Source organism: Polistes fuscatus, unplaced genomic scaffold (genome assembly GCF_010416935.1).
Source record: "Polistes fuscatus isolate 324 unplaced genomic scaffold, CU_Pfus_HIC Scaffold2, whole genome shotgun sequence".
Classification (NCBI taxonomy): Eukaryota; Metazoa; Arthropoda; class Insecta; order Hymenoptera; family Vespidae; genus Polistes; species Polistes fuscatus.
This window is the reverse complement of record NW_025113096.1, coordinates 13,965,971-13,979,951: the sequence shown is the minus strand read 5'-3', so window position 1 is coordinate 13,979,951 and position 13,981 is coordinate 13,965,971. Positions and strand designations below refer to the sequence as shown.

The 13,981-nt window shown below is 30.4% G+C and overlaps 1 protein-coding gene across 4 annotated transcripts in view; it reads left to right on the top strand.

Moving 5' to 3' along the window:
* Nucleotides 1-11,716, top strand: part of LOC122516467 (mannosyl-oligosaccharide 1,2-alpha-mannosidase IA) — a 308,019-nt gene extending 296,303 nt beyond the window's left edge. For all 4 annotated transcript variants that reach the window (XM_043634292.1, XM_043634291.1, XM_043634290.1 and 1 more), the window contains 6 exons: nucleotides 5,707-5,886; nucleotides 6,920-7,133; nucleotides 9,266-9,490; nucleotides 9,587-9,792; nucleotides 10,041-10,235; nucleotides 11,387-11,716. In XM_043634292.1, coding sequence (XP_043490227.1) covers nucleotides 5,707-5,886; nucleotides 6,920-7,133; nucleotides 9,266-9,490; nucleotides 9,587-9,792; nucleotides 10,041-10,235; nucleotides 11,387-11,509 — 1,143 coding nt within the window. In that variant the 3' untranslated portion in view covers nucleotides 11,510-11,716. The remainder of the gene's footprint in view (nucleotides 1-5,706; nucleotides 5,887-6,919; nucleotides 7,134-9,265; nucleotides 9,491-9,586; nucleotides 9,793-10,040; nucleotides 10,236-11,386) is intronic.
* Nucleotides 11,717-13,981: the final 2,265 nt, after the last annotated feature.

The following is a 13,981-nucleotide window of genomic DNA, read 5'->3' as shown; positions in this document are numbered from 1 at the left end:
TTAAACGTCATATTTGATTAAACAAAGCGTTGGCCTCTCGTTTTCCCGAGTAGAAAAGGACAGACTAAACGTTTAAGGTAACTCACTTTCCAACCCCCTTTTTTGTTCTTCAACGTTATTTTATAAACGCTTGAGTGAAACCACTCTTTTAAGAGCTTCTCTTTCTCTTTCTCTTTCTCTTCCTCTTCCTCTTCCTCTTCCTCTTCCTCTTTCTTTCTTTCTTTATCTTTGTCTCTTTATCTTTGTATATCTTTGTCTTTCTCGCTTGTTCGTTAAGAGAGTAGAAGGATACTCGAGTTCGAAAAGGACGATCTACGGCACGTTGCGGTACTCTCCGAGAGAGTCCAGTGGTTTTGTCCTGCGGTGGCCGTTGTATCCTTTGCGACTAAAAGCACCGGTGTATCCTCGAAATTTCAAAAGTTTATCCTCTCTTGCCTTTGAGAAAGACTAGCCGATCGACTCGCGTGTACTTGCTCACTGTTTAGGGATGCTTCGAGCGAATTGCACGACGACATTATGTTACCTTAGAATATATAATCTATATTTAAGTGAGAGAGATAGAGAGAGAAAACAAATAGAAATTGAATATTCAAAGGGTTCGTTGACTTGTCTTTAGAATTTCGTCATCAGTTCACATTGCATCATCTGTTGTTCACTTTCTTATCGAAATGTATCAAATTATACACGAAATATGTTAAATTATACATAAAAATAGAAATAATCTTTAGAATTTCGTCATCATTTCACATTGCATCATTCGTTTCTCTTTGTTTTCTATCGATGTATATATAAAATTATGCTATATCATTAATATAATATACCTTTATATTTATATATTAATAGTATATTTATTATTATTCTATATAATTAATGCTTTAACTATAATACGTATTGTAATATATAAATAAAATATAATATTGACTCGGGTATAAAGTTTCTTCGTGTTTGATGAACTAATTTTATCTTGTTAGTCTCATTCTGTCCTTTTTTGGTAATGAAAATCGAGAATTTCTTCTTTATTTTCATTTATTTTAAAGAAGCAATAACATCTGGCTGGAATAACAATTATTACAACTTTTATTTTTAATTACTCTGTAATATGTAATATTTCGAATACATGCAAATGCTGACAGGTCCAATTAACATGACTAGAGTTATGCGATCTTAAAGTCATTTACTGAAAAAATACGAAGAAATTTTTTCTCTCTATATATATAATCCAATATAATATTTTAATATTATATTTTAATATAATAAACTCTTTCTCTCTACTAACATAGTATTTCTTAAATAATATAGTATAACAAAAAGAATTGTCATCCCTTTATGATGAGTATACTCATCAAATACAGTTAACAGTTTTAAATCATTTCAAATGTAATTTTCATAACAACTACGAAAAAGTTTGTTTCTTTTATCTTTTTCTCTCTTTTTCTATGTCGAGGAATAGTTGAAGTGATCGTTACGAAAATCGTCGAAGCGTATTACGGAAAACAGTTCTCGTGTAATATCTTCTCTAAACATTTATCGTAGTACATATACATTTTAAATATTTCCTCATAGAAGAAAAACTCTAGCTGAAGATAATATTGCTGATACCGTAAACTATCTTGGAAAAATAAATGAGAATTATTTAAAAATTATACTAATATGCATATATAGTACAATACAATAATTTATTAAAATTATTTCGAATAGGCAAAAAACAAATTTTGTATCGTCTCGAAAAAGAAAAAAATTAATCCAGGAAAACAATTATCCAAGATTTTCGATATACTCATCGATGAAAATGATTTAAAAATAAAAAATGTCACGTATAACGCAAATCAAACAATGCCATATACAATAAAAATTTCAAGTAGATAAAAAGAACAAAATATTACATTTTTCTTTGATTAATATTTAAAACAAACAAATTCACAAATTTCGCCGTCATTGTAAAAATAATTAAGTAAATAAAAATACAAGAGAAAATATCTATGCGTGTATTGTTGCATAGATTTATTATGTATAGTAAAATGATTGACTTGTTTATAAAAAAAAAAAAAGAACTTGAAATAGTTAGTATTTCGCAAGCAATTTCGGACGTGTGAGTTTAAACAAACGTTCCGATACGGGCCGGTCGTGGTTTGGACATGAGATCGATGACCCGATTCGCTACATTATCACGCTTACCTCTAATTTGCACCCGTGCTTATCGTCCTTGATGTTTATTTACGGCCAGCTTGTCGCTCGTTTTAGCAGCGACAGCTTCGATCGACACACGTGTTGCATTGCAATTAACACTAGGATATTCGTAAAACCTTCAAGGAAAAAGACCCTTCCTTGGTGGCCCTTTTATTATCCAAGAAAAAACAAAAAGAAGATACTTTACAGGATTTTAAAAGATAATCTTCTCAAGTAATTTCTGTCACGTCTGTCATTTTTTGTATAATTTTGAGTATTTTTTTATTATTTAATTGAATAAACTGCAAGGTTGGACGATTAACGAAAATTATTAGGAAAAACAGAAAAAAAGTTGTTGAGAGGAAAAGTAAACTGATAGGGATAAAAAAAAATATTACATATGTTTTAAAAAAGGGGTCCCCTCGAACGACATAAGCGTAACATCTAGAAACCATAGCTCGACTTTAACGAGGAACTGGAAAGAAATCCGATGGTTAAAGGACCCTTCATCGTCGTCAACTCGTCGTGTCGTTTTAATGACGTTGCTTTCAACCTTACGTTGAGAGCATGTTTTAACCCTTTAACTGCGGCGCATTCAAACTCAAAGCCATCGATATCAACGAGACTGAAAAATGCTTTTCAATCACAAATTTTATTAGCCGTATATCTACGTTTTTCGTATACATTACTGAATAAGTGAGAGAGAGTGTAAATAAACGTCTTTCATAGATATTGATGACTATGGCAGGCGCATGGATATATACGCCTTTAGTAATTATCAAAGGGTTTAAATCATTCAATTATTAGACACTAAATTGATTCAACGAAATCAAATAGTTTTTATCTACAAAGCCAATTAAGATTTTGTGTTCATATGTTGCAAAAATAATATTATTAAGACTAACAAAATAAGAAAGGAATAAAAAATTTAATGTTGAACAATAACGTTTAAGTAGGTAGAGCTAATTTTTTAATCAACCGGTCAATAACCTAAATCCTACTTTTAATAAACGCTAGCAAAGTAAAATTTATTCAACTGCTTGTAAGAAATGTTTTAATTTCCTAAAAAAATATCTTCTTCTCTCTTTTCTTCTTCTTTTTATTAGAATGTTATATTTTAGCTATATAGTTCTTTTCAGGGCGTTTGTTGTTCCTGCGACGATGATGTCCAGCTTTCATGCCACCGTTTTAGAGGTCTTCCAGGTGGTCTTGTTGTCCCTATTTTTCCTGTTTTTGCCACTTTCGGCAGCCTACTGTCGTTCGTCCTGTCTACATGGTCTCACCACTTTCTTCTCCTCCTTCTTATCCACCTTACCACATCTTGGGTCTTACATTATTTTTTTATCTCTTTGTTTCTTCTTCTGTCTCCTAGTGAGTTCCCTGTTATAGCTCGTAACGTTTTCATTTCTTTAGTTCTCAGGATACGTTTTGTTATCGTGGACTCTGCCCTTGTCTCTGCCGCGTAGGTCATTATCGGTCTGATACAAGTTTTGTATATTCATAATCTTTTGATATTCGTATCTTGCTTTTGATATTCTCCATATAATATTTCTGAGGTATCCAGAGATTATGGAGGCTTTGGTTGTTTGGTCTCTTACCTCCTCTTGTAGATTTCTGTCACTCGTAATGATCGAACTTAGGTATTTAAATCGCATTACTTGGTTGACACTTTGATTGTATATTGCTAACTTGCATCGTTTGGGCTCCTTGGAGATGGTGAATGATTCGGTTTTCTGTACCGAAATAGTCATATTAAGCTTTCCTATCGTTTTTTTGAATTTGTATAACATCCTTTGCAGATCATCTTTATCTTCTGATATAATAACTGCATCGTCTCTCGGCGTAATATATTATTTTTATATTTTCTTTTCCTAGCTTAACTCTTTCTCCAGCTGTTTTCACCTCCTTGATTATTTCATCCATGATCAGATTAAAAAGGATCGGACTTAGTCTAAAAAAATATATATAATAAATTATAACTTAATTTCAGTTATTGATTATAAATACGATAACGTTAACTAATAATTGATTTTTGTGTTTCGAGAAAAGAAAAAATACGAATAAGAAATAAATGAAATAAACGAATTTGTCAAGAACTAATTGTTACTTGTTAATAATTGCTATAGAAGTATATTATTAATTATGGCAATTAGATACTAATGGAATGAATTCTTATCGAATTAAATACTAGATAGAAATAAATTGTGATCAAACGATTCGGAAGATAAAAAAAGAGAAGGAAAGAGACATAAATATAAGATTTTGAAGAAAAAACGAGTAAAAAAATCAAGTAACGCAGATAACCAAAATTAATTAAGAAAAGCGATAAAAGTCTTGGCTCTTCTTCGCGATTAATATTAAAACTCGAAGAGAAAGAGGCTGGAAAATAGGGAGTAGAATAATTTTCACGCGAGAGAGAAACGTCGTTGACTAATGAGCAAATGAGGAAAGGAAGAGCCCCGTCGTAAAACAATGCACTATAAACGCAAACATAACGAAGAGAATACCAAAGGTGAGAGAAGATAGAAAAGGATAGATATAAAATATATAGATAAATAGATAGATCGAGAAATAAATAGATGGAATGATAGATAGATAAAATAAGAGAAAAAATTTATTGTACTCGCTAACCGTACTCGGTAACTCGTTTCGTTAAACTACTCCAATTATATATCCAAGTAGTTAAGTAACAAATTAACATGGTACTTTTAATATATTTAATACAAACATTTACTATAATAATAATAATAATAATAATAATAATAATAATAATAATAATAATAATAATAATAATCAAAGGACGTGTACGAGTACTTAAAAAATAAAAACAAAAATAAAAATATGAAGGAAAGAAAGATTAACGTTAAAAATAATTAAAAATGAAAACGAAAAAGGGTAAAGAAAAAAGTGTAAATAAAAAAGAAACGGTATCAAAATAATAAGCGGTACTTGAGCACGATTAGTAGCACATCCTTGATACTTTCAAGGAAAGCACCCTATTAACGTGATTGCAAGACCACAAAGAGCAGACCGCTTCGCCAGTTTGCAGAGCGTGCCAACTAGCGAGCCGATAAAGTTTTCTTTCGGGAGCAAATCTAATCGACCTTTTTCTTCTTGTTTTACTTTTTCATTTCTCTTTTTCTCTTTCTCTTAGAAATTACATCCCTTCTCTTTTTTCTTACTTGTTAAGAAACTTCATAGTCGATCATCGTTTCATCGATTTAAAGTCACTTTCGAGTTATTCTTAACGTTTAACTTTCTATTTAAAGTTTTACATTAAAGAAAATCGATAATTAATTAATTAAGAAGTCTAACTATTTAAAAAATAACTATTTTGTCGATTTACTAACTCTCTTTTAATTTTTTTTTATTTTCAAATTCAATTGTTAGTTGTATTCGCATACATATGATTAGAAGATATACGCTTATATGACTGTGTTCAATCGTTAATTAATCTTGAATACTTCTTTTCTATTTTTCTTTTTTTTTTATTAACATCTAATCTGAAATATAATCTGATCTCTTTTTTTCTTTTTCCAGAACTCAGAGATATCGTTATTCGAGACGAACATTCGTTTTATGGGAAGTCTTTTGGCTTGTTACGCTCTCACGGGAGACGTAATGTTCCGGGATAAGGCAGCCCAGCTCGGTGAACGGATGTTACCAGCCTTCCAAACGGATACCGGAATTCCTCATTCCCTCATCAACCTCCACACCGGTGTAAGTAACGCTTTTCGTTGGTATCCACTAAGACTCCTGCCAAATCTGCCGCGTAATTTTCTTTGCCCGTCACGTTCCCCATCCTGAATTTACACCCTAATTCGCATTATCTATTATTTTGGGTTATTCGCTTCCCTTTTATCCTCTTCTTCTTCTTCTTCTTTTTTTTTCTTATACTTCTAACTCACTAATTTACATTACATATGAGTAAATTAAATAAAAGATAAACTAATTTTAACAATAATTTCTTTTGAATCATAATTATAGTAAATTATTGTTATTGTATTAATTTTTCATAAATTTTCATTATTAAATTTTTATTATTACTTTTATTATTATATTTAGTGTGTAATGATAAAAAGTATATAAAAATTGATTCGTATCTCACAAACGATGAAAGATAATAAAAAAAGAACGAGCCGTTATAAAATCGGGTTAACTTAATTGATAAATCAGAGAACGCCTCGGTGATCTCGTTTCGGTGAGGACAAAAGAACTCTCTACCCTTTTCTTTCTCTATTTTCTCTCTCTCTCTCTCTCTCTCTCTCTCTTTCTTTTTCTTCTTTTCTTTATGCGCGGCGCGCACGCTCGGTTTAGAATCGCAAAAAATCTTGGTGAGTTCGCGAAAGATTCTACCCTGAACAACCAACACCACCGATACCATTGGCCTTTCTTTTTTCTTACGTGGTATGGGCAGTTTAATTGAAACGATTTTCGTCGAGTCACGTCCTCCTAAGTGCCGGCTCGCGATTAATATGCAAATTCTTAATTAGAACGGATAATGATGATGCCCAAAGGGCGAGGAGAGTTGGAAAGAAAAAGGTTGAAAGAGTAAGTGTCGATAAGGTCGATCTCTTTCTTACCTCCTTCACATTTTCATGTTTTCGAAGGGGTTGTTCTACTAATTTTCCTTCCTTCTGATTACTTTTCTCTTTTTTTTTCTTTTCCTTGGTTACTTTGTGTAATAAGTTTTCTTAAATAATCTTTCAATTGTCTCGTATGGTTCATTAAATAAAGTATATTTATTCTATAGGCCAGTAAGAATTATGGTTGGGCAAGTAGTGGATGCAGCATTTTGTCGGAAATCGGAACGATGCATTTGGAATTCACTTACCTCAGTGACATTACCGGGAATCCCATCTTCAAGACCAAAGTCGAGAACGTGAGGAAGGTGCTGAAAAACCTCGAAAAGCCGAAGGGTCTCTATCCAAATTACATTCATCCGAGAACTGGAAAATGGGGTCAACGTAAGTTTACTATCAAAAACTTTACTATCTTTGTCTTATTTCTGTATGGCAATATTTTATTTTATTTTATTTTATTTTATTTTATTTTTTACGATTGTACCTACATTTATAACCATATGAAGTCGATTTTTGTGCATTTTTAATTTTTCATAAAACGTTCGCAAAAAGAATTTTAATAATTTCACTTGAACTCTACCTTTTTAACATTTCACGTTACTTCAAATGTGACATCATAAGTTGAAGCAAAAACATCACTTAATCATTTTTTTAGGTTTTGTTTTGAAATTCGCGAACATAAAAAGTTTTTTTGTCATTTTTCATTGTTCAACGAACATTCATGAAAAGAATTGTAATAATTTTGTTTTTCTTTTTTTTCTTTTTGTATTTTCTTTGCAACTCTTAACGTTAGTTCAAACATGACATCACATTTCGAAGAAGTTGAATATCACATTTATCAAAAGTATCTCTCTTCTTTTTCATTCCTATTCACCGAAGAAGAAGGATTCCTATTTTTCTTGCTACTTTGGTAACATCGTACGTCGGCTTCAACGATTTTCTCAAACCTACATAGATCATTCTTAAAAGACCTTTTTTTTTCTTTTTCTTCTTTTTCGTAGACGTTTACTTTGAGTATACGGCTTATGTGGCGCACCACCACCGCCATATCTCGATTTCTCTTTCGAAAGACGACGTGTGATTTTATTAACGATACTATGAATAATTATTCTCTCGAATGAATTATTTCGCGTTATCAAAATGAACCATCCATTTGTCTTTCTTCATTTCCTATTCCTTTTCTCTTGTTTTCTTTTTTTTTTAAAATAAAGAATTCAAAATTTGTAGCCACATTTGTGTAGATAAAAAAAGAAATTTACTTCCACGGTAAAAGGAAAGGAAACGTCTTTAGTGGTTAGCAAAGTTGTATTCGACTTTGGCTTTTTTCCAAACCATCGTACATTTTTCACAACCACGCTCTGAGAATTTCATTTGAATTCGTTACTCGGCCGCTTGAAAACGACTACTTCTACGAGTTCCGGAAACGTTTCTTCTTTTCTTTAATGATTCACGTATGACTCGTCGCATATGTTATTCGAGAAATATAAAACTTAATAAGATTAATTAATAGAAACAAGTTACAATTCTTCTTTCGAGTCAGAACTTTTTTTTTTCCAATCTATCGGAAATTCATTCAAATCTGACAAATTTTGAAACCGAAAATAATCAAATATTTAATTGGAATTTTATTTAGCATAAATTCTTGAATAAAAAATTCACCATTCATTCGAAATTTATATTCAACAATACGCGAATCTTATGTTAGGTATCGTTTTTCTAACGAGAATAATCTTTTTCTGTTTATTTTTATTTTTAAATTTTATTTTTATTCCTCGATATATGACTATAACATTATATTGTCAATTGTAACATTCAATTATAAATTATTAAATCGTGTTATGAACTATTAATTAATAATTCGAATTATAATATAACCTTGTATGGATCTCAGTTAATAATAAGTATAATATTATATATATAAAAAAAAAAATATAAATAATTTTGATCGATTAGTTTTTCGTACAGAATCATCCCTGCTTGTTTTTACCACCAGTTACAGAACATTCTGCATAATTAGAAAAATTCGTTTTATTGTCCAGGAGGTAGAAAATCAAGAAATTTAATTAAGAAAAGTGATACAAATTACTTTTTGATTTTATAATTTACTTTGAATGGTCTCTAACGAATTTTCGCCTATATGGAAAATAGAAACACAAAACAAAGGAAGTAAAGTTAGAGGATTCTGTTGAATTACCCATAGCCGTTGATGGAGCATATAAAAAGTAATGTTATGGGTACTTCTATAAATGCAAATTTCGATCACTCGTAGGTAGGAGAAGAAAGGACATGGTTTTCTTTGGAAATGGAATCTCATGCTTTCTATAAAACGATTCAAATGGTTTGAACATCGAATCTCGTGTGATCCATTCATGATATATTTGATATCTTTTAAAGAAGGAATATACATTTATAGGTCCATAGAAAAAAAATAAGATAAAAAATTGCACTCGTAATATAAATTTTAATAGAATTGGTCTTATCAAAATGAACATTTATTTAATAATATGTAATTTCAGATCACATGTCGCTAGGAGGATTAGGTGACAGTTTCTACGAGTATCTTTTAAAAGCTTGGATCCAATCAGGAAAAGCCGACACAGAAGCTCGTGAAATGTACGACGAGGCAATCGCTGCTATAAGCGAACACATGATCAAGACATCACCCGGTAAACTACTTTATGTATCGGATTTGAAGTATGACAGACCTGAACACAAAATGGGTCACTTAGCTTGTTTTGCCGGTGAGTTGAATTTAATTATAATTTTTATTCCTTTTATTCTTAATCTTCTTTTTATATATATATGTATACTTAAGAAAGCTATATTATACTCGACAGGTGGCATGTTCGCATTGGGAGCAAAAACGTTAGAGAACGATGTGTCGGATAAGTACATGGGCATAGCCGCAGGCTTGACCAACACCTGTCACGAATCCTACGACAGAAGTGTGACGAAACTTGGTCCAGAAGCTTTTCATTTTATTGAAGGGAACGAGGCGAGGAGTTTGAAGACAGGCGAAAAATATTATATTCTACGACCTGAGGTGAATACATTTCTTTCTTTTTTTCTTTTTACAATAAAATACAAACAAAAATATGTCAGCCCCATCGAATTTTACTTTTTATTACTTTTTTTATCGATCATTCTTCTTCTCCTTTCGAGGAAACAAAAATAATTGAAGTTTTCGAAACATCTGATCGAACTTTTGAAATTCTGTAAACACTCGATGCGTGTTATCAAAATAAAATGTTGTGTAGTATAGCTCTTGTAAACCTTTTTCATCGTTTTCAGACATTCGAATCATATTTCGTTATGTGGCGATTGACAAAAGATCCAAAATATCGTGAATGGGGCTGGGAAGCCGTTCAAGCATTAGAAAAACATTGTCGAGTCCCAGGAGGATTCACAGGACTTCACAATGTTTACTTAGCCAACTCTCCCAAAGATGACGTTCAACAAAGTTACTTCTTCGCTGAAACGTTAAAGGTAAATTTATTACCAAAATCAACTTATCACTTATTATTTATTTACAATCAATTCAATCCAATGCAATACGTTTAATTATCATTTCTATTTGTACTCGGCGATTCTCTTATTATTGAACTTTTCATTATTTTTATCGTTCATAAATTAAAAGACGAATATACATCTTTTATCTTTTAACTTCAAGAAAATGAATGAAAGCTTTACGGGAATAATTTTTCATTTGAAAAGTTCTTATAACGTAATTTTTATAATGTTTCCTCTCTATTTCTCTCTCTCTCTCTCTCTTTTTCTGACTTTTCAAAGTTATTTATTTAAAGTTGTACAAATTTTATAGACCGATAAAACGATATCTCGATTCGAAATTTCTTTCGGTTTTATGATCGAGATAGTACGAAGCTAAAAAAGAAATTTGATGAAAGAGGAATTACGAAAGAGAAAGGAAGATAAAAAGAAAAAGTCGTGCAAATGGATACCACTTGTTTGCCCTAATACTTCGTTTAAAGATTAAACGCCGATATAAGGACCAACTTATAGTCGTTTTTACTTCTCTGCTAATTTTTTTTTTTTTCCTTTCTTATAAACATTTCCGAAGCTGGCTGCCGGTAAAAGTCAACTATAATCGGTAACAGCTGAAGAAGACGTTCATAATATTTTGAAAGCCTTCATATAGTATATTCATAATTTATACGTCACATACTCGAGATAAGCTAAAATAACTCTTAAAAAACTTTCAAACTCACCGAACGAAATTGTTCTACTTACAATTCAATCAAATAATTTTTCAATTTGTTCGAAGAGTAAATAAAACATTTATTTTTTATCAATAGTAGGATGAACAATTTTTGTCTAAAAATATTACAAAAATGTATCAAAATTATAAATAACTTAATACTCGTACAAAATAATATGCACGATTACAATGATCTCTTATATTAAACGCAAATCTCTTTCACGTAGTAAAATATCACCAACATTTCTATACAAAAATTTACGACCCTTCGCTTATGTAACATTTCCTTTTTTTATTTTTAATCATGGATTACAGCGACCCCATTTAATAGGATAAAAATAAATTGTCATAAAAAAAAAATTGATTTATATTTTTTGTTGTATTTATTTGTTTTAATTATTTGTCTGTTTATCTGTTGCAGTATCTCTACCTTTTATTCAGCGACGATGATCTCATTAATCTAAACGATTGGGTGTTCAATTCAGAAGCCCACGTGCTTCCCATAAGAGGAAATCCTCTCTATCGGCCATCTCCCCCCTTATAAACTCGGATCTCGACTCATTCAACGAAGATGACGGACCGATCAAAATGAATCTGCAATAAAATATAATAAAACACAGAAGAAAAACAGAAAAAGAATGGGAGAGACTTGATTCAACGATCAAAAGAAACTCGTCTTTCTGCTTTCGAAATGAAAATGTTCATGTGATCGGTCATAGTTCTAACAACGAGAGAGAAAGAGGGAGAGAGAGAGAGAGAAAGAAAGAAAGAAAGAAAGAAAGAAAGAAAGAAAGAGATAGAGAAGTGCGAATTATACACATACACACTTACACAAACACTCGATATTATTAAATATACATATAAAATAATTCACAAATATTTTAGCTAAATGAAAGAACGAAAGCGAGAAAGAAAGATTGTTGATGGTGTACGTATGAGAGCGAGAGAGAAAGAGAAAAAAGAAAATTAAAAACAAAGCGAACGTTAGTTAAACAAAAAAAAATAGTCGCGTTTGTAAATAGCATATAGGAAACATGTGGGAGGGTTGAATGACTGTGAGAAAATGATAGAAAGAGAGGGAGAGAATGGTAGGATAATTAATCGAGATAGAGACAGATAGACGAACACGTGTTTTTTATTTGTCTTTTTAATAATTGACAGAAAAATATAAAATAAAGGTAAGAATAAAAGAAAAATAATAATAACCATAAATCGAAATCGTTTTAGATTACAATAAAGTATCGTTGCTATATATTTTCTATGATTACACGAAGTGTATGTTCAGTGATATAACAACAAAATTAACGGTAATTACTTGAGAATATTCGAATAGATTGACGAAATCGCGAATAGCTTAATACATATTTATATACGTATATAAATATCTTCGTATAACAAATATGTTTTAATTCTCGCGCGCAATAAAAATCAATTTATTTTTCAAATATCATCCAACTTTTGGAATATTTAAAAATACTGATTCCGATTGTATTTCAATAAATCGGAATTTCTATTCGGCACGATCTTGTTATTTGTGGTTAAAATTATTTAACACGCATACGTAAAATCTAATACGAACAAATAAAATAATAATAATTTGAAAATTTTTTCTTTGAGAAGAAATTTATTTACGAGCAAACTGTGAACGGATTTAACTATTTATAAAAAGACCTAGAAACAAGAAAAAAGGGAAGAAGAAATATTAAAAAAAGAATAAATGAGGAAGAAAAATAAAGTTAAATTGTCAGCCAATCAAAACTAGATAGCAAATGTCACACTTCGTACGTTTTTCTATCATTGGAAATCACATTTTTTAATCTCCGTTTGATAATATTAATAATAATAATAATTAATAATAATAAGAATAATAATAAGAAGAAAAATAATAATAATAATAATAATATTAATAAGAATAAGAATAATATTAAAATAAATATAATAATAATGATAATGATAATAATAATAATAATATCCGAATCAACAGAGTTCATGGTCATACCTCGTATCCTCTCGCATAAGATTCTCTCCCCTCCATTTTTCTAAGGACTCTACTGTGTGGTTGCCGTACATAATAACTTTCTTATCTTCTTTCAGATTTTTTTTTTCTATGAAATCAAACTAAAAGAGAAAGAAAGATAGAAAAAATCAGAGAGAAAAAAAAGAAAGAGAGAAAGATAGAGAGTGAATAAATGTGTGCCTGTTGCTATGTTGTGTTTGCTTTTGAAATGCGAGTGTGAAACAAGACACGAAATTAAGTAAAAACGTAAATGAATGAGAAATCATCCTACAAATAACTAAGAAAACAAAGGAGAAGAAGAAGAAAAAAGAAAGCTAAGCAAAAAAAAAGAGTAAACAAATTAATAAAATGCAGAAGCAGAAAAAATCGTAGCACATTTAAAAACGATAATAATTAGCGACGACAAATAGTGTTGCGTTCTAATACAAATATAGGTGTATATATAAAGATATAAACAAAACAAAAAGAAAACAAAATGAAGGTAAAAACACAGAAAAACAAACAAACAAATGAAAATGAAATAAGAAAGTCATTATTCTGTACACCGAAATGTTATAATGTTAGTTAATCTATCGTAGATTAAAAATGCGCTATTTGTTGTGTATAGTATTTGCAACGAAAGAAATATTGGAAAAAAAAAAGAAGAAGAAAAGGGGGAAAAAAATTACAGCAAGTTGAAACGCGCGTACGTTGAAGCTAATAAAACTATTAAAATTAATTAACGTCATTTAGTGAACATTTCAAGCGTGATCGAGTATATAATTTTTCAAATCGATCAAATAAAGATTTTTAATTCTATATACTCAAATCCATACATCTTTTCTTTTTGTTTCGGTTCTGTTTACTTCTTATTGTTATTGTTGAATATTTTTGTTTTATTTTGTATTATCTTCGAGCTTCACGACGTGTCTTCGCTGACTTAGAATTTATATATTATATATGTGTGTGTATGGCGACGAAGAAACGGAGAAAAAAAAAAAAGTAAAGAAAGAAATATTC